This window comes from Thermobia domestica, chromosome 18 (genome assembly GCF_964235325.1).
Source record: "Thermobia domestica chromosome 18, izTheDome1.hap1.1, whole genome shotgun sequence".
NCBI classification, from domain to species: Eukaryota; Metazoa; Arthropoda; class Insecta; order Zygentoma; family Lepismatidae; genus Thermobia; species Thermobia domestica.
In genome coordinates, this window is record NC_137471.1 from 26,728,521 (window position 1) to 26,750,751 (window position 22,231).

The 22,231-nt window shown below is 34.4% G+C and overlaps 1 protein-coding gene across 1 annotated transcript in view; it reads left to right on the plus strand.

Moving 5' to 3' along the window:
- Nop17l (PIH1 domain-containing protein Nop17-like) overlaps positions 1–21,990 on the plus strand; it is a 51,089-nt gene extending 29,099 nt beyond the window's left edge. Inside the window, exon 5 of the mRNA XM_081745374.1 lies at positions 188–21,990. Coding sequence (XP_081601500.1) covers positions 188–695 — 508 coding nt within the window. The 3' untranslated portion in view covers positions 696–21,990. The remainder of the gene's footprint in view (positions 1–187) is intronic.
- The last annotated feature ends 241 nt before the right edge of the window (positions 21,991–22,231 follow it).

The following is a 22,231-nucleotide window of genomic DNA, read 5'->3' on the forward strand; positions in this document are numbered from 1 at the left end:
ATCCCTGGGGGTCCGCGGACTCCAGATTGGGAAATAATGTGCGTGAAATTAATGTACAATTTGTTGTAATACGTTGTTATATTTTTTAAAACTACATATTCATATGTGTACTTCATATATGTTCCTTTTAAAAATAAAATAATTTTTTTTTAAACACCATATTTATTGAATGTCTCTTAAATTTCAGGTCAAACTCCAGTATATTGGGCCAACGTAAGAAAAACCAGAGAAAAACTCGCAACAAGAAGAAAGCACAAGAACGTCGAGCCAGTGAAAGTGAGAATTCCGAGGGGGAAACGGAGTCAGTGACTCAGGAGAATGGACACTCTGAAACAATCGGCTCGTGTACCGATGATGATGATGATACAAGCAGCATGAATGCCATTCGGGAAGAGAGTTCGTCAGACGGTGGAGCGGAAAAGAAGTGCTTAATAGAGGAACTCACAGAGGACAGTGCTGTCATCGAGAATGAAGCCAGTAAGGAAGAAAATATTGAAACTAGTACTGTAAGTAGTAGTATTAACAGTAATGCACAAGAGGAGATTTCTAAAAATGTTGCACCTAGTAATACAGCCAAAGATCAAGTCGAGGCGTCAGATAAAACAAAGCATATTGAAAACCCAAGCGATCATTTTAAAAATACCAAGAGAAACCTTGATTTCCGAAATGACCTGATATTTGATTTGGATATGTAAGTTACTTTCTTTTTTCAAAAAAAAAAAAAAAATAGAAAGTTTGCGTTATGCAGGCTGCGTATTGCAAGTACACAATTATTTTATTTTCCTTTTGTCGTATATAAAAATATAACGTAACCCTAAAACGTAGTGCATACTAAATAAGTATGCATAAAAAAGTATATAACCTTTTCCCCTTTAAATAGTTATTTGCTCCTATAAAATATTTTAAAAACTCATATGTATGTATCGTGTTTACTTACATGCATTCACAATAATAGTGTGTTACTTTAGCGAAGAGCAAAAAACGCACATAGGTTACATGTTATATTATTTTTTTTTAAAAAAAAGCGGTTGTAATTGTGTTCTAATACGCTGTCACTTCATACGTTAAACTAAACCATGAAAATAAACTATTTTAATCTCAGTGCGTATATACCTGGTGATTAGAAAATTTTAATTTCTAGAATAGCTTAAAAAGTGACATGTTTTTGGTTGTACGGTTGGTTTCGGTATGATTCGTTATGCAAATACAGTATTAGGTATAACAATAGTAATAATATGGAAAGGCAGTTATGATATTACGTATTTTCCCGCTAAAACTTATTACATTTTTGCTGATATTACTTTACAGAGTGCTTGTTTCAAGGAAACAAATTGTTAATGAAAATGTGCTATATTATATGCCGTAATTTCGTGCAAGACTGCTCGTTTACACGTTCTGCATATTTTACAAAAAAATCACATCAGTAATGTTGTAAAGCTTGAGATCTGGTTCTAGTGTCAAAGCTTGTGTTATCTCTCCAGGTCTTTATTTATTAATTTATTTTGATGTTGTATTCGATTCCAACTCAATTATTTGTGGTATAGGTTTAGAATAGGTGAAATTTTGTATCTTTCCTACTAAAGAAAGATAATTCGTGCTCGTTAAAGCTAATTTCGAGATCAAACACTAAAAATTATTTCAAACTATTTTTATTAATTGCTGATTTCAAGCCAGTGTATGAAATCTATCCATTTAATATGAATGAATTTTTTGTTTTATTTCTGATCATTTTTTTTCGATAAAAGAAATTATAATAAAGTTTTCTTTTGTTAGTTCGTTTCGTACGCTTGCTTATTTCAAGAAGAATACGGCCCAGTATATTTAACATTGAATTTTCACTCATGTTTCTAATTAAAACTGAAAATTATAGTACAGTGGAAAAATGCTGGCAAGAGAAGTAAGGTGTGCTACACTATGTTGGATTTTTTTTTTTTTTAAAACCTGAGTGTTGAGCTGAAAATACCGTTCGTTTATTTATTTGAGGCGTGTGTTAAAAGAAAGTGAGAGAAAAGTTTTTCTTTTATGTCCATTAGTGTGGTAATACTTCACTTTACTTGTGCAGCAACGCCTAATATAATATTATTTTTAAGTATATATTATGTATTGAAATGTACTTGCTGAAAATCTGAAGTTAAGGCCAATTATTTTTCGGTTTGCGGAATAATGTCTCTGTATTTTTAAGACACCATATGTCAAAGTAATCGGTGATAGATGTCGAAACTGATGAGCAAAATTATTTAAAATATTCATTAAATTTATCTTGTCCCAGTATATTGGACAAGTGTAAGGAAATATACGGCAATGCAAGCATTTATTTCACAAGTGCTGAGTCCCTTGGATGCAGAAGGCTGTGATGTACAGTTGGTTTTATTTTTATTTCTTTATCTTTTTAAAGCAAACTACCACCACCACCACAATTGTATTCTTTTGCCAGTATGTTCTCTTAGACACAATTTATTTATGTAGACGATTCCTAATAATTCGTTAATTTTGCAAAATCATTGACAACATCTGGATGGAATGAGTTTTTTTTTTTTTCCTGGTGGCAGGATTTTTGTTTCCTCGTTCTGATAGGCAACAGTATATAAACACATTATTAATACAGATGAGCTCCTTCGTGGCTAAGCGGTTATCGTACGCGCCTTTGGCGCGGAAGACCCAGGTTCGATTCCCAGCGGGAGCTCATGTGGTTTGGATTCCACGTTAATCAGTAGGACCACGTCTCATATAACCTCGCTGCTGAACGGGACGTTACACTCAAACTCAACTCATGATACAGATGATATAGAAACATACGCATTGTTGATATTACATTCTTGTGTACATACTTTAAAGAAAACTCAAAATTGAGGCGGCTTTAGAGTGAATTTAGAAAACTAACTTTGTACCTTTGAAAGAGTCTCCTTTTTTTTTTTTATTAAATGATTTCAGTAGTCTAGCACAATGAATCTAGGATAGCAGTTCATGAAGTTATTGAAGAATACACAATGAATCTAACGTAGCAGTTCATGAAATTACTAAAGAATACGCAATGAATCTAGCTTAGCAGTTCATGAAGTTACTGAAGAATACACAAAGAATCTAGCGTAACAGTTCATGAAGTTACTGAAGAATACACAGTGAACCTAGCGTATTAGTTCATGACGGTACTGAAGAATACACAATGAATCTAGGATAGCAGTTCATGAAGTTACTGAAGAATACGCAATGAATCTAGCTTAGCAGTTCATGAAATTACTGAAGAATACACAATGAATCTAGTGTAGCAGTTCATGAAGTTACTGAAAAATACACAGTGAACCTAGCGTATTAGTTCATGACGGTACTGAAGAATACACAATGAATCTAGGATAGCAGTTCATGAAGTTGCTGAAGAATACATAATGAATCTAGTTTATCAGTTCATGAAGTTATTGAAGAATACGCAATGAATCTAGCGTAGCAGTTCATGAAGTTACTGAAGAATACGCAATGAATCTAGCTTAGCAGTTCATGAAATTACTGAAGAATACACAATGAATCTAGCATAGCAGTTCATGAAATTACTGAAGAATACGCAATGAATCTAGCATAGCAGTTCATGAAATTACTGAAGAATACGCAATGAATCTAGCTTAGCAGTTCATGAAATTACTGAAGAATACACAATGAATCTAACGTAGCAGTTCATGAAGTTATTGAAGAATACACAATGAATCTAGTATAGCAGTTCATGAAGTTACTGAAGAATATGCAATGAATCTACCATAGCTGGTCATGACGTTACTGAAGAAAGTAACAACCTACTGAAATAATAATAATAATAATAATAATAATAATAATCTTTTCATGGCTACAGGATTAGTAATCAGTTTATAAATATATAACCCATAGTGTCTGTTAGTAAATATCACTGGAGTGGTTTACCAGGGACCAAGAATACGTGTCTAAGGGAAACTCAAAACTTGAAGAGAGCTACTCCGTGGCTAAGCGGTTAGCGAACGCGCCTTTGGCGCGGGAGGGCGGGTTCGATTCCCGGCGGGAGCTCATGTGGTTCGGATTCCACGTTAATCAGTAGGTCCACGTCTTATATAGCCTCGCTGCTGAACGGGACGTAAAAATCAATCAATCAGTCAAAGCTTGGAGAGTTGGTAGTCACCTTGGGCAGTCCCGGATTCAATAATCGGTTAAATCTTCCGTTGTCCTACACAGACACAAAACTAAGGGAGTTGCAAAACTTTGGACGGTCAGTATTCGCTCTGGTGGAACAACGAAATATGGATCCGACTTCGATCGCTGATTGAGGCTGAGTGTCGTGTTGTTGTACAAGGTAGCCGTTAGGCACCACAGAACGCAGAACTAAAGTAGTCTGAAAACTTGGACAATTGGTAGACACCGTGGTGGAATAACGAATAAGTTTTCCCACTGACAAGTGGTTCCGGGTTCGATAGAGGCGAATTCCGTATTGTCTTATAAGGCATAACCGTAGAATGTAAAGCTATATAAATGAAAATGAAATGAAACCGTTAAGTTGTACGTCCCACGATTATGCCGGTTAGGCTAAAGGAGACGGTGATGATGAGAGATGGGTGAAATGAAGAAAGTGGGAGGAAACGGGAAAATCCCGAGAAAACCCATGAGTACGGTGTTTGTCCACCACAAAGTCCACACGGCGCGAGCTGGGATCGAACCAGAGACCCCAAGCACCGGCGGTGAACGCTCTACCACTGAGCCACCGCGCCCCCTAATATATAAACTAACGAAGTATGTGTATACGTTAAATTTAATGGTAGGAGAAGATATATTTTCATCCTTTTTCTGTTTTTAAGTCTTATTTTAGTGATGGAAGAAGAAGGTTTTTGTTTCAAAGAAAAATATAAACATGAAAGCATGTGCAGTGGTTCAGGAAATGTGCTTTTATCTTCGTAGTTAGGGAAGTTGGATCAAGACTTAAGAACAGAATTTAAAATTTCCATCTTATATCTAGCCATAACATGTATGTTTTACCACAAAAAACTGAAGTAAATAATAGCAAGATTTGCAGTTCTTAAATGTCCTATGAAATTATAAATCTTTTCAGAATATTATTTGAGAAATACTGTGATCTCCCGATTTCACGGATCTCGAATCAATGTACTTCGGATTTAACAGACAGAATTTGCCTAATGAACCAAATGTAGTTAGAAAAAAGAATTTGTTGAGGTGAAAACTTCGACCAGGTTTTCAAAAAATGCAGTGACAGATGCAATTTTAAATATTGTTAGCAATTTAACAGACTTCCTATTTTACGGGCACTGTTTCGGCCCAATTAGCCAGTTAAATGGAGAGTTTACTCTATACAAGACTTTTGTTTTCGTTTTCAAAAGCATTTTTTTTTTTTTCAAAGCGTTACCTAAACCAACTCGCTACCAAAGACTTCTCACCTAAAAAATGTCGGTAGGTTGTCGTTACAAAAGAAGTTCTAGTGCAAAGTGTTTGTATTACTAGATCGTTCAAAGGGAGCATTGTTCGAGTACCAGGGATTTACATTAACTGGAGTTTAAACCCCCATTATTCTTCAACTGGACACATGAAAAGAATGCAAAATAGCACTTTGAGTAGAAAAAAAAAAATCTAATCCATGAGCTTTCCAGAGTTAGTGCCAAGGACTTGTAGTAATGAAATCATGGGACGTTAGACAGTAATGAAATCATGGGACGTTAGACAGTAATGAGATCATGGGACGTTAGACAGTAATGAAGTCATGGGACGTTTGACAGTAATGAAATCATGGGACGTTTGACAGTAATGAAATCATGGGACGTTAGACAGTAATGAAATCATGGGACGTTAGACAGTAATGAAGTCATGGGACGTTAGACAGTAATGAAATCATGGGACGTCAGACGAGCAATTGTGAGAGGGGGGCACGATGGCTCAATGAGGGGCGCTTACCTGTGGTGTGTAGGGTCTTCTGTTCAGTCCCTGGCCAAGTAAGTTTGTGGTGGACAACATCGTGTTCGCGGGGTTTCTCGAAGTACTCCTCTTTCCTCCCACTTTGTCATTCCATCATCATTCACTTGCCTTAATCATCATCTCCCTTAGCCTAAAGGGCATAATCGTGGGACGTTAAACAAATATTTCATTTCACTTTTCATTTTAATTTTAGACAAGCAGTTGAACTTTGGTGCCATATACAGTAGTGGCCACCACTATTTCTTTCAAATAATAAGTCAACTGGAAATACTATGAATACAACCACTATATACATAACATGACTGTACATACAAAACCAATATAGGATTCAAAACAGGTTGCGAGATATATTGTGATCTTAAATATTGCTATGTAGGACTTATGCAATGAAGGAAGAACTCAGTAGTGGAGTTCACTTCTAGTGTGAAGGAACCTTGTTTCAGTTCTCCCGTTTTCTCGAGTAGTCATTTGAACAGGTTTTAATTGTCATTCACTTTTATCTATCATCCGTCTCTTTTATACTCTCTATGGCATACCCATAGGACGTTAAACGAAAAAAAAAAAAAAAAAAAAAAAGAATTTTGGCAGTTGGAGATATTTCGTTTCAGCATCCTTCTAGTTTTGAACCTACTTAAGGTTAGTTTAAAGGGACAAGTTTTGCCGATAGATGTCACTACAGTCTTCGTATCTTTCTCATGTATTTTTTACCTTTCACGAAAATTCACGATTTCTCTTACAAATTTCAACCTAGAGATTTCAGATTCTTAGAGAAGGAACTTCATAACCCATCGAAGGCAACAATCCGTGCCGATTTTTTTATTTAGAATTTTCTTCATGGTTGAAATTGGTTGTTTGTTAAAAGGGATATCCAAACATTTAACAATATAACTGTTTCAACAATGAAGGAAATTCTAAATAAGAAATCGGCACGGATTGTTGCCTTCGATAGATTATGAAGTTCCTTCTCCAAAACTTTGAAGTCTGTACGTTAAAATTTGTAAGAGAAATTGTCAATTTTCGTGAAAGGTAAAAAATACATGAGAGAGATACGAAGACTGTAGTGACATCTATTGGCAAAACTTGTCCCTTTACACCAGCCTTAATAAGTATGCGAAGTTGTTGTTGTTATTATTATTATTATTATTATTATTATTATTATTATTATTATTATTATTATTATTATTTGGGTGCATACCTTCAAGTCCAGTATATATAAAACCAAACCAAAAAACATTTGGCGTAACAGCCTTTTGTGGACCTGAGCCGCTCCAACGCCATCTGTTAGCGACCGGCTGAACAACTACGTCTAGCCTAGTGACGAACACGTGGTCAATGCGCTGCGTCGACCAGTCTCTAATAGGGTTATCAGGAGCTATTCATGTGACTCCTCAGTTTGCCTCACGATACTGGGTGGCGACCGAAAATTGGGAAGCACCGGCCGGGAATCGAAATCGGGACTACGTGGACGTGAGTCCAACCCTGTAACCATTAGACTATAGTGTCCCCAGTCAGTCAGTGTAAACTATCTTAAATATCGATTATATTTCAGAATCATGCTTTGGTTTCTTTTGATTTAAATTTGTCTTCAGTCATTTTGTTTCCAGTCGTTTTACGTGAAAATTGTACTGTAATTATTACAAGTAAATTCCATTACTACAAGTATATTTGGAATTGTATTCTACCAGTTTCGACATACATTTAATTCCAATTTCTTTTCCAACTTAACCATAATAGGAAAAAAAAATCCTTTTTGCGTAGAGAAAGGAACCAGGACAAAGTGCCGAAATATCGACGATATTGTCTAACGTCAGAATGATTTCACATTTGAACTGAATATACTTGAAGAAGGGGGGAAACGGTATGGCTTAAGAAAACAAAAGTTCCAAAGTGTATCAGTAGATAGCGCTGTAAGCGGCATAACGAAAGTGGATTCGGATATAACTGACATTTTGAATCGAAATAAGACGGCTTTGGCATGAATTGCACATGAAACCAACTGTACTCTTCAATGTGCATGATTGTTTTGGTTTTGTGACGGAAAGAAATTACGTCCAAGTCATTCAACAGTTGTGGCACTGTTAGTGGAAAGCCCACCCACCACGGGAGCACATTGGATGGGAAAACTCGGCTTTTAATTATCCTTTAGATGGAAATGGACTTCGTCTGTCCCCAAAATATTCTATGGCTATTCATTGTCCACTTCCATGCGAGCAAGAAATTCTAGAGCAAAAATGTTTCTTACTGTGTGGCTTATAGCGCCATTTATTGATACACTTCGGAATTATTTTCTTATGCCATACGTTTTCCCCCTTCTTCGAGTATGTTCAGTTCAAATTTGAAGTCATTCTGACCAGTGGTTCTTTTTTTTTTTTTTTTTTTTAACAGCACTTTGAAAATGGGACTTTAATTATAGTCACTCTGTATATTTTAAACATGAAATAATTTTTAGCTGCTAGAAGTACAAATTTGAACCCCGTGTTTATAAAATGCGGTACGATTGTCACGTGTTATGTTCGCACATGTGAGTAAATGCTTGTATTGTTACAGATATTTCGTTAAGTTGGTAAGATATGGAGATGCCCAAAGTTCCCAGAAATCATGTCTTTTTGAAACGGAATGGACATTGTTTGAAATTAGAGCCACATTTAAGTAACATATTTTGGTAATATTACTCAGAAATCAGTTCTTGAAGTTTAATTATGTTGGGAATTGTAATTTGAAACAAATTTGCAGCCAGTTCTTAAATGTACTGCTTGCTACAGACCTGACTTCAAATCAAAGATTACCGATAATATAAAACAAAGATCGGATATCGTGAAGCATTTTTTAGTATTACTGATGAACTTTGTGTATAAAATCTGTTCCTTTTATATTCTGATTAAGTTACTACGATAAACTCCATGTACTGGAACTGTGAATATACTCTATATACTAGTTCTTTCTTTCTTCTTTTTCTTTCTCTCTTTTTTTTTCTTCTGGTGTGTAAATCAGGATTTTTGATTTTAAACCACAATTATGTACAGGGCGTCTACTGATACTGGAAATTACTGGAATTTTGATCCACATACTGGAAAAATCATGAAACTGATAATTTGTCAACAATACTTTTTTGTAATTGTTTTAATAGTGTTAGAAACAATTTTGTATCCATTGAGATTGTAAATTTTTCCAAAGCAAGAGTTGTATATATATTTTGTAATTAAAGATTTAAAGCAATGGGTGGAGTGGGGGGCTGTGAGGGGAGTTGGGAAATCAAGGTTAACTAAATTTATTAAAAATAAAATATTTCTTTAATGGTAAAACAATTACAAACCTGAAATCAAGAGTGTGATTATTTCTAAAGAACTTTAAAAAAAATCATTGTATTAGGTACAAGAATTTTGCTGATAGTTATACTCAATATACTGGAAATATACTGGAATTTTGAAAATGAAACAGTAGACACCCTGATGTAATAACATAAACTCAGGAAATCAAATAACATATAGAAAGTTATTGTGATTACTTTTAACCTCCATTGCTTTCCAGTCATAAGTCAAACAATTTCAGTTGATATTTCGAGCATGCTGTGTTCATTATCAGACCAAGGGAAAATTTTACTTCATCTTTATTGGCTGAGGTGTCTATCTGACATGTTTTTCTGATTGATGAGGATTGATTAGCAATGAAAGTAACAAATCGATACAATTGTTATGTTATGACAAACGTTAGATTTATACGATTTTATGCAACATTTCGTGACTTCTAGTAACATGGCTCTGGTTCATCCAATATCCTGGAGGATTGTCCGAAATCGTGGAGGGCTACCAATAAAACATCGTTGTTTTGTCACTTCTGTTGCCTTTTTTGGGGTAAACTTTACAAGACACGCTCCAGCTGCGCATCGATAAGTAGGGCCCTTTTAAAAAGTATACCTAGATAGTAGAGTAGAGTAAGATATAAATAAGTAGGGTAGGGGTTAGGAACGGGTTAGCTTAAGGTTAAGTAAGTTTTGATCCATTTTCATAAAATTATTAGTGTGTAATTTCTCGTTTCTGAGTGAGTATACCTGCTAGGGCGGGCGTTGTAAAGTTAACTCCCCTTTTTGTTTTTTACTAACATTTTAAGAGCCCCTCACTAACATTAATAACAGTAGCAGGGTCACAATGTATACCACGTCAAGACTTTTGGCTTGTCACAATGTATAAACGTGAAAATTGACGTATTTCCCCTCACACTTCATTCCCTACTCAAAAACTTTAGTAAGAATGAATGAATATTTGGAAATAGAAAATATTTAAGTATTTACATTTGTCGATTAGAATGTCATTGAGATTCATGTTAGCGTTGTATTCCACGGCAGGTTAGTTATTTTGTATCCTGAGCATTATACTAACCCGTTAACTTCAACGACATTGCAAGTAGTCTGTCTAGCAAGGATGATACCCATAATTATTCATACATGGGGAGCCGATTTTCGATTGTCCATATCTTGCTTAACAATGAATCATGTGCTTCAACGAACTATATTCCCAGCTTTGACCTATTGCAACTTCACCAAAATTTATGGCGACCCATGAAGGATTTCTTGCGACTTTTGGTCATCCGAAGGATACATGGACAAACAAGGTAACCAGACTCCTTAAAAACAAACGAACAGAATAAAACGACCATCGTTAAGAAAAAAAAATCATTGTTTTCTGCTATATCTGGGCGAAGTAAGTACATTCTTTAATTGCTCGTCCGTCTCTGGTCGTTGACCTCTGATGCAATTTCCTGATTTCGTGTTGGAAGGCCAAGGGAGTTCCCTCTGTGTAGATTCGTGCTCCTTGATATCGTGTGGGCACAGTGGCTCAGTAGTAGAGCGCTTATCTTTGGTGCGTGGGGTTCCTGGTTCGATCCCTTACCAAGTAAGTTTGGGGTGAACAACATCGTATCCGGGGTTTTCTCGGGGTACTCCCGTTTCCTCCTACTTTGTCATTTCACCAATTTTTCCATGGTCGTTCACTTGCCTTAATCATCGTGTTAGTCTAAAGGGCATAATCGTGGGACGTTAAACTGAAATCTTCCATTTCTTTGATACCTTAGGAAGTCACAGTGTTTTATGTAGGAGGAATTTATGTGTAGATGCAACTATCTTTATAATGAGTTCACAATTGCACAGTTCTTGCATATGTGCAGGAGTGGATTAAGGGCGGAGCCAATGGAGCCCATGCTCTGGGGGCCTCCAAATCCTTCTCCAAAAATCTTTCTCTTTAGTACTAAAATATAGTAATCAACGTATTATGTTATAGGCTTCAGACCCATGCTAATTTTTTTCCCGTTTGCTACGCTCGCGGTGTCACTAGAGTTAAGTCTTCTTCTACCAGCGTTTTCACGATTCTTATTCTGTGAGGAAGTGAGCTATTTTGGGCCTCTATTACAAACCAAAATATTGCCTTGTGGTGACAATTCCTTTAAAATATCTCTGTCATTTCAATGCTGTTTAATGACAAAATAGAATCATTTGGAGAGCAAAAACGTAGGAAGGAAACTTTTCTAACAATGTAAGCTTGTACGTACAGCTTTACCTGTTTGTATATGATTTTTTTCCTTTTTACTCTATTAGTGTTTTTTGCAGGGACTGTTGACCATTTGGGTTATATTTGGCATTTGTGTGTTACACTTCAGTATATAAGCATTTAACTGTTAATAATGAATGTAATTAAACTAATCATTGTAAACGTGGAGCACATTAAAATATAACAGCATAGTTCTCAGTGTTTCGGTAAGCGTTTGAGGTTGTGTAAGGCAGCAACGAAAATTTATGCGCTGGAATTATTCGTAACATAGGGCCCCCTTGAAATAGTCGTCTCCAGGGCCCCAAAAGCCTTAATCCGCCCCTGCATATGTGGTACCCCTAAGTGGGCACTGACACAGACAAGCCAAGACAAAATGTTTAGAAAAACATCAGGGAATAAACAGGGACATAAAAAATTAAAATAAAGAGGCAAATGTGAAGGAAGTTTGAAAACTAATATGTCATGTTGATATTTACTAAAAGTATGACTTGTGTTCGGAAAGTAATGGGGATAAGAGTATACACTACTATTATTAGTGTTAGTTTCAGAAAGTGTAGACATAAAATCAGAAGGTTCTTGTAGCTAGATAGTACATTTAATCTTTATTGTTATTTTAACCGATAATAAAATCGATAAGATAATCTGACAATAAATCTCAAAACATTATGTTTAAAAGTAATCTACATTCTACATTCTACGAAGAACAGTTATGTAAAAATTATCCAAGATATCTCGAGGACTACAACCTAAATAATACTACTGCCTAAGAGATTGGTGAAGTATTACCTAACCTAAGCAGGGTATTCATGAATAAATTATGTAGACTTTTGTCATTGTAAATCAGTAGGGTGTAGATACCATCTTTTCAACTTTGTGATGGACTAGTGGGAGCGGTCTTTTTCATGTTCATTGTCGAAATTTCAGTGCTAGTCCATCCTAGTGGCCTACTTCATACGTATTTCCTAGTTCTGTTTCATTTAATGACCAGTACATTAATTACATAGCCACACACACACAAACACACAAAAAAGTAATAAAAAAATAAAAATAAAAAAAAGTTAAAAGTTCTGTGCACTGGGCCCCAGGGTATGGATTCGATATATTTTGTTACGCAGAATCCAAATTTTAAAACCCCAAGACAATCGACCGTGTCATTTTTTTTAAAAGGTTGGTTTAAAGGGACAAGTTTTGCCGATAGATGGTACTACAGTCTTCGTATCTGTCCTATGCTTTTTTTTTTTTTTTTCGAAATTCACGAGAATTCAGGATTTTTCTTACAAATTTCAACCAACAGACTTCAATTTTTTAGAAAAAGAACTTTATAATCTGTCGAAGACAATAATCCGTGCCGATTTTTTATTTAGAATTTTCTTCATTGTTGAAATGGCTTGATTATTGAAAAGGATATCCAAGCCTTTAACAATGGAACTGCTTCAACTATGAAGAAAATTCTAAATAAAAAATCGGCACGGATTGTTCCCTTTAATAGGTTATGAAGTTCCTTCTCAAAAAGTTTATAAAAGGTCTCCAGGTTGAAATTTATAAAAGAAATTGTAAATTTTCGTGAAAGGTAAAAAATACATGAGAGAGATACGAGGACTGTAGTGACATCTATCGGCAAAACTTGTCCCTTTACACTAACCTTAATGGGCGAAAAAGTTTACCGAATTTGCATAGGGAGAATACACGTAAGATAGCCAGCCGTACAGAAAAACAAAAGTTTTGTTGTATTTTGGTACACAGTATCCAAATTTTGAAACCCGAAGACGACGGACCGTGTTTTTTTTTTTATGTACGAAAAACTTACGCGAATTTTGGTACGTAAGAGAGCACATACGTTTTTTGCCCATAAAACAATATTGAAACGGTCAGTCGTCCTGGGGTTTCGAAATTTGGATTCTGTGTGCCAAAATACATCAAATCCATAGACCCTGGGGTACGCTGCACTTTTTTTTTTTTGTATGGCTGTGTATCCTCCCCATCTAAAATCACTAAAATTTTTCGTCCATAAACAAAAAATAAATAAATAAATAAAATGACACGATAGATCGTTCTGGGGGTCCGATGCACAGAACTTTTTTTTGTGCCTGTGTTACTTAATTGTTTCCATATCTTTAGATTTATCATCATCAGCATGATCGGTTTACAAGATATAATCATGAAACAAAAATTTCATGTTTACATAAAACATTTTATTTTAAACGCTTCAGTAATATTTAATTTTGTGTAACAAAGGTACGTCAAAAAACCAAGAAGCAATACCAGTAAAATCACAAGCTTCAAATATATATATACATATAAGCAACCGACTAAAAGTCAAATATGGTGAATAATCCACAGCCTATTGTGGCATTAGGTACATGGGAAGAACTGACTGTTTCAAAACATAGTATCATTCCTTCTTCAAATTGTGTTCTTTTGGTTATTGTTCCTAATTTTTCTAGGGGAAAAAACCGTGGTTAATTACAGTATGAGGCCAGTTTTATTTATATTTATACCTTTTGTTCGACTGTTATCACTGAAAAAAAAAGCCAGAAAAATAATTCGTTTTTGGTTCCGGTCTGAAGGTTCTTGTTCTTTCTAGTCGTTGGGTTTGATTTTAAAATGCATACAGTTAATAAATATAACATTCGTTGAAAATTTTCGTCTGTAGGTTATTGTGTTAATGATTTTGTTTTGCCGTTGGGCCAGTAATGTTTTCTTTATTATATTGATTACGCACTCATATTATGACAAGTTTTTGGTCACAAATTTCATTTCATTGCTGGTTATCTTTTTTGTTGCTAATCAGTTGCATTATTCAATTGAGTTTCGGGACAGGTACATTATATACTAAGTGGGAAATAATTCTCACAGCTGCAGTGTAGAAATAAAAGTAGGTAGTGTTTGATTTCTTGGTTTTCAAACGAAATACACACATACAGATATATATACAAGTGTTTCAAAACAACACCGACAACGTTTGGGAGGTAACTCCTGACATCAAGATAAGACAAAGAGTAGACCAACCTGGGTGGAGAAATCCTTCATTTCGAAGTTATAAGCTGCCGAAAATATGAAAAAAATGAATTTTAAAGGTCCATGACTTCACTTTGGAACTACTATGTGCGCTATCCAAATATACATATTTCAGAATCCTACGGTACTCACACAACAATTTTTATAGAGGGAGTTTAACTACGGACATGTAATTTGAAATACTCTCCAACTACCTCTATAAAAATTGTTGCGGAAGTACCGCAGGACTCCAAAACTTGGATATTTGGCTAGGGTACATACTAGTTCCTAAGTGAAGTCCTGATCCGACTACGGTAGATCCTATAGTTTTGGAGCTATGGACCTTTAAAGTTCATTTTTTCTTCATGTTTTCGGCAGCCTAAATCTCGGAAAGAAAGCATTTGTGCACCCAGGTTGGTCTATACTTTTTGTCTTATCTTGGTGTCAAGAATCACCTCCCAAACATTGTTGTTGTTGTTTTGAAACACCTGTATATTAAGAAGGGATATAGTATGATACATTTTGAAGTATAAGTTTCTTTCCTTTTTTTTTAAAAAAAAAAATAACTTGTATTGTTCCACGTGTTGTAAAATTTAATTGTTGTTCGTAGTATATTACAAATCGTCGATCCAATGCCAAAACTGCGAATGTGCTAAATTTGACTTTGAGTTGTAAGCATTTTAATATTCAATTTACCCCGAAAAATCAGTATATAAACTTAGGTACATGTTTTAGGAATTTACGATAACTTCTAATATACTCATATTTTACAATGGAACTTTGGTATTGGCATCTGTGCGCCCCAAATAACATGAAACTGCACTTAGGTGAAAATAGCAAAATTTGCACATTCGCGGTTTTGGCATTAGACTGACGAAATATAATGCTGCAGTTAAATGTTTATTTGAGACATTATTATCTGGAATCACAACTTTATTTTGTATGTCTCATTCACTACCTACAAGTTCCACCCAGCATCCTCTATTGTATTTTAAGTTTGACCTCTGTAAATCTTAAATCCTATCCTGGTGTATTAAATATTTTTTTTATGGTAATCGGAGAAACTACTATGTATGATAATTTGAAACAGATATCAAGATACCAACAGTTTGCTTACTGTGATCACTACGATAATTTGCTACAGAAATGTGCTGTTAAGTGTTTTGCCGTCACATAAGTTTTATTAAGAGTATACGATTGTTAATTGCATGGTATTGCTAATCAGTCTGTGTTTAAAAAAAAAAAAAAAAAATCACGAAGTTGGGAGTATAGCATATGAATTTACACTTGTGTTCTGTTCTGATCATTTCATTTCTTATGATACTGAACTGTTGCCATATCTGTTATTAAAAGTTCTATTTACGTGTAAAATTTCAGTATATTCTGTGTATAACTGTGGCAGTAATATTCAGAGACGAACTGTGCAAAGTATCTTTACTTTTTCTTTAACATTGTCTACTTATCATAAATCAATTTATTCATTATAGAATCATATATCATTAGATTCTTACTTAATATGTTGAAAAAATGACCCAATAATCTGATTTAAAATACTTTGTAGAGTTGACAGACTGTTTCAAGTTAAGTTTGCGTGCGGATAAGTTCTCTCGAATCTTAAATATAATTGGATGACCTTAAAACTGCAGGCCCCCTAAATTGGGGAATTGGGAATGTGAATGTTATAATTTAGTATGTGTTTTGACTTTGTAAGTTACGCAATAAAATGTACTGTGAAAATAATAATAATACATGTTAATGTAGGGATCTATTTTAACAGAGGAGGATTCTGCTTCGAAATTGAGCATTTCTTGCGACCCATGTTATGTACTAGTCTTAATTGTGGTTTAATGTTTCATTTCAGCATCGAGACTATGTATATGAGACGGGACCTAATTTTTAACCCCTTGCGTTCTAGGTGTTATTTTCCTATGTGCACTGTAATACTGGTTTCATTTATTGTTGAAAGACTGTCTAGACCATTATATGGGGCATAAATACTGTGCGCACGTGAGGATAGCATTCACATTACTGATAAAAATAGTTATTTGCATTGTGGAACATTTGAACTGAAAAGGAAAATTCTGATGTTCTGAAGGGATTTTATGCTACGTTAGGTTAACAACATTGATCGGAGATCAAAGACAAATATTTTCCTTTTTCAATCTTGAAATAGATCTCGAAGTTGCTCATTGTTTATTGTGTAAACAAAAACACGTGTGTGTTTTATAATTGAATCCTGCCTTAGGGCTGCCATCTACTGAGACAGCACATTTCTTTTTGTCTTTTCTGCCAGTAAGGTGCTGCCACCTAAGAAATAATAGAACTAAGCCTTGCCTTGCATCCACTAACAAATTTCACCATCTCCAGGATTGATAAGATCCTTAATAAGGGATAGGTTTTCATGACACCCACATGGATGTCACTGGTGCGCAAAGGGTTAAGGTGGGCCCGAACCACAAATTTGGTTTGTATATGAGGCATTGTACCTGATATTTTCGGACTGGAACCCACTCCTAGATAGTAAACGCGGTAATAATTTTGCTCACGAAGGGGCATCTGTAATACGGGAGAATACTGGGGAGTTTAGAATGATCACTTTTTTTTCTCCTTCCGAAATTATAAAGTTTGATAAAATGGCACGCTTTATATATATATATATATATATATATATTTGTTCTGTTATATGTTTTAAGAAGAGACGATAACTTCCCACAATTACCGAAATATATCCTACTGTGCGTACCAAGTTATTAATTGGAAAATATTTTAAATCAGATTATAGACCATAGAAATTAGTAAAAACAGTTTGTCCCATATTTAAGTATGATTATTAGTGCAAATACATATTTATATGACTTCATATTTAATATTATAATTACATATTTGAGAGTTATAGTGCGTAGAAATACAAAAGATTTAACCATAAAGCATTCGACTATAATTAAATTTAGTAAGCAATTTACTTACAGTTATTGTTGTTTAACTTATTATTAGATCCATGTGAATTGCTTATGCTAAGTATTTAGGTTCATTATTTGAGCATGAAACAATATAACACATATATTTGTTCATTTCATTATCTCGGCAATAATATATAGTACAAGTTAGAATACAATTAGATACGTGCATAACGTATTTACACAAAGTAGTTCTGGATCAAAAACGTTTCCCAGTTGTGTACAAGGCAAAGACATTATAATGATACATGTAAACCATTTAGAAACTTTCATTCTTTTTGGAATTTACTCTACGTAGTACAAAAACAAATTTAAGTTAAAGGGGGAAAAAAAATCAGTTATTTAGCCAGTACATTCGGTGACAGTAGTGCCAGATAAGTGTGGTAATTTTGTTTCGCATTAGAAGTAACGTATCACGAGGTGCAAAGGCTAGTGTTCGTTCTTGTTATACATACATATGCCTTGCTGTAGGCAAGGTTTGGTAGCGGTTAATAGGTATAGCTGTGATCTCACTTTATCTTTAATTTTACAGAGAATATGGTACCTGTTCCTTAATGATTTTTCTTGATCAATTGTCTTAGTAAATGTAGTTTTAATTACTGTATATGTGTATTATTGCTTGGAATATTTTCATATCAGGAAAAGATTGAAACAGAACCATTAATACAGTGTATGTAGCATAATGTTTATAACATGTTGCACTCAGAGAAAAATGTACTGTTGGTACATTGTTAGCGTTCTTATTCGCTTTTATGTGAATTTCGAGTTCGATTCCCGGTGAAATATACACGGTTCGTATTTTGCATAAGCTGTAGATCGACGGTCTTGATCTGAGAAAATTAAACAAACAAACAAACAAACTAGGTTGCCTTGCAAGATGAACGAGATATTGCTGACACTTTGATATAGTGCTTCCTTTTCGCGTATTCTACATGGCCATTTTCCAATAGTAGGGAACTCTGCTTCTCCCCGCGACGCCCCATAGAACTATAAAGCAAGCTCTCTGCACATTAAGAACTATAAAGCAAGCTGAAACTATAATGCATTTTTTGGTTGCTACCCAATGAAGCTCGGCATAAAACTTGGAAATGACTCAGTCAGGGCCTTAAGTTTATGACCTAAAAACTTAGATAAAAAAGTAAGCATTTAGTAAGAACCATTAACATTTTTTATGCCCCCTTGGGATTCCTATTCTGATGATTACTTTCCTGTTATAATTTCAGCAACCAATCTTTTTGCCATCATCTGTCAGACAGTAATTGAAGAACCGGATGATGGCTTCTAAAGCTATTGTTTTTAACGGTTAGATCACCTACACAAACTAAAAGCTTGAAAATGTCTATCTCTGTTAAATTTTAAGGGTTTATCACATTAAGAGCTGCGAAAATAAGATCAGAAATACGTCTAAGCAATAGTTTTCGTGATTTTTCGTGATCAGTTGTACTCATCATCTTTCCCTCCTCGCTTTACTTCCATTTTACCTTCAGTCAGGGCCGCGGTGGCTCACTGGTAGAGCGTTCAACTCTGGCGCATGGGGTCCTTGGTTCGTTTCCAGCTCGCGCCAAGTGAGCTTTGTGGTGGACCAACACCGTGCGCTTGGATTTTCTCGGGGTTTTCACGTTTCCTCTCACTTTCTTTTCATCATTTCATTCATTTCTCATCATCACCATGTCCTTTAGCCTAGTCGTCATAACTGTGAGACGTAAACCTTAAAGATTTCATTTCATTTTACCTTCAATGACATCTCTCAGTACGCAATTGCTTTCAAATACTTTATTTTTTTCCCTTTTTAAAATTGTCTCCGATAATAGACTTTTCTTCCCCTAATCCCAATATTACTTCATTGGTACTTCGTACAAACCAGCTATTTTTCTTCAGTATTCTTCTTCATACTCATATTCGTCCTCTTTTTTAAAATGTCAAAGTTGTTTCTTTGCAAAGTATAATACTGGGACCAAACATTACATTCAGGGCTCCAAAAAAGTCGCTATCTGTTTTGTTTTTGGATCAAATTTTAGATTTTTATCAATAATGCCTAGTGTAATATCTGATAAAAGAGTTTCCAAGGATTTTTTTCTTTTTTTAAACACTAATATCGGTTAAAGTACAGAGACACTTGAGTAGGATGAAACATTTTTCAAGTAGGATATTACGAGTACCGTTCAATAATTATTTCAGAGAGGCTAATTTAATTCCGTTAGTTACAATACGACAATTGAGAATTAAGGCGGCAGACTACTAAATATTTTTGAAAAACTAATAATTTTTCTTTTGCCCGTTTTTCGTAAGTGGGAAGAAGTAATAAAATGTAACTTACCACAATAATAGATAATGTTATTCTACACCCGAAAATATGAATCGGAAGAATTTTCAGTGTTGCCATCCATAGAAATTACAGTGTGTCCAGAATTTGAATTACTCAAAAATCTAGGTAAAGGTAGCGACTAGAAAAATGAACTCAACGGTAATTGATGACTTATCATGCTATCTAGGTTTCTTGTTTACTACTTTTTAAATAATATTTCTGTTAATTTTATAAAACTTACATAAATTATTACAAAATAAATAAGTTATTACAAAATAAATAGAAAAATATTTAAAAAGTAGTAAACAAGGAAGATAGACATCATGATAAGTCATCAATTACCGTTGAGTTCACTTTTCCAGCCGCTGCCTTTACCTAGATTTTTGAGTAATTCAAATTCTGGTCACACTGTAATTTCTATGGATGGCAACACTGAAAATTCTTCCGATTCGTATTTTCGGGTGTAGAATAACATTATCTATTATTGCGGTAAGTTACATTTTATTACTTCTTCCCACTTACGAAAAATGGGCAAAAGAAAAATTATTAGTTTTTCAAAAATATTTAGTAGTTTGCCTCCTTAACTGAATACAAAACTGATATAAGCTAATCTCTGGTTCTTCTGTGCGAAATTTGTTTATTACCAAAAACTTGTCCAATAACATTAATAAGTATACATAAGATACTCACAGCAACAAGTTCAATATCTACAAATATTAAATCTTCAGATAATAATCAACAGATATTGTGGTATTATGCGATATTCGTCTATACTGCGATACACACAAATTAAATGGAATAGAGATTGAGTTAATCCTTGAAATTAGATAAGTTTTTCTACAATTCTCGAAGCTTATTTCAATAATGTATTTTACATCTATGATCTACAAAGTTTGAGGTTTTTAATAATATCCAATATCATCAGAGATATTTAATAAAATAAAAAAAAACAAGTTGACTTATGCCTTTTTTCACAACCAAAGTGACGTGTTCCAAGTGCTTGATTTAGAAGACCCAAATTAAATCAGCTAATGAAGTATAATTTTACACACACACTTGGTTCTGGTGTCAGAGACAACGTCGTCGACAGGTGGCACGAAATACTCCCATACTTTGTGTGAAAGTTGGGTAAATATAACACTATATACAGTAAAGTCGTCACGTATTTTACATGCCTTAACAATATATTAGATATAAAATAGTTGACACTTTTTTTGCATGCCCTGATAATACAGTAGATACCGAAAAGTGGTCACCTGTTCTATATGCCCTAATAATACAATAGATCCCGAAAAATGGTCATCTGTTGTACATGTCCTAATAATACAGTAGTTACCGGAAAGTGGTCATCTGTTCTACATGCCTTAATAATACAATAGATACCGAAAAATGGTCATCTGTTCTACATGCCCTAATAGTATAATAGATTCTAAAAAGTGGTCATCTGTTCTACATACCCTAATTCTGAAGTAGATACCGAAAAGTAGTCATCTGTTCTACATTCCCTAATAATACAGTAGATACCGAAAAATAGTCACCTGTTCTACATGCCCTAATAACACAGTAGATACCGAAAAGTGGTCACCTGTTCTACATGCTCTCTTCTTGCGGTAGACAGATTCAGTGTGCATGACATTTCGTGAGGTTCTCCCGTTTCTTTCCATTTTCTTTATTCCACTATTATCATCTATCTCATGGTCATTATCTCTCTCAGCCTCGGAACATAAGCTTGTTAAGCTAAAGTAAAACAAAAAAAAAAAAAAAAAGCACTGTTCTGGTTTTTGTAGTTGACAGTTTCATAGTTCTGTCAGAACCGTGAAAGGATGACATGAAAATATTCTAAGTAATATCTTCCAGGATTTTTTTTTTTTTTTTTTTTTTTGTGGTTATTCAGTAATTGTTATATGGTAATATGCAAACAAAATACTGTATTCGATTTATGTAACTTTCTGTTGTTAAATCATGTAAACATAAACCATACTAATTATGTAATCTTCGTTTGAAATAATCACAAGTTTGTTTTAAAGTAAATGTATTAAAGGTGATTTTGTTGTTCGCTCTGACGTATATAATGGAACAGGCAAGATGAGTTTTCCCCCTCTCATTTCTCAAGGACCAGTGTGTGGTATGGTTTGATATTAATCTGAGTCGATTTTTACAGGGTATGTGTTTTTGTGGTATATTGGATACGAGTGTTTTTCCTCTTTTATAGGAGTTCTGTACAGTATTTAATATGTTAATAAACGATTTAAAAATATCCTCAGGAGTGGTTTTATTTAATGTACGTTGTTAATTCAAAACTTGGGCGAAATCAAACTTTTAGTAAAGATACTGTACACTGTTTTTCTCAGTTAAATGTTTTGAATTAAATGAGCCAACAACTTCTTCCGTCTCAGAATCAGAATACACAGTATGTCGGAAAAATAACTAACTAACTAACTAACTAACTCTGTGGCCTATGGAACCCGGAGGTTCAATGCCGCGTTCACAAAAGCTCT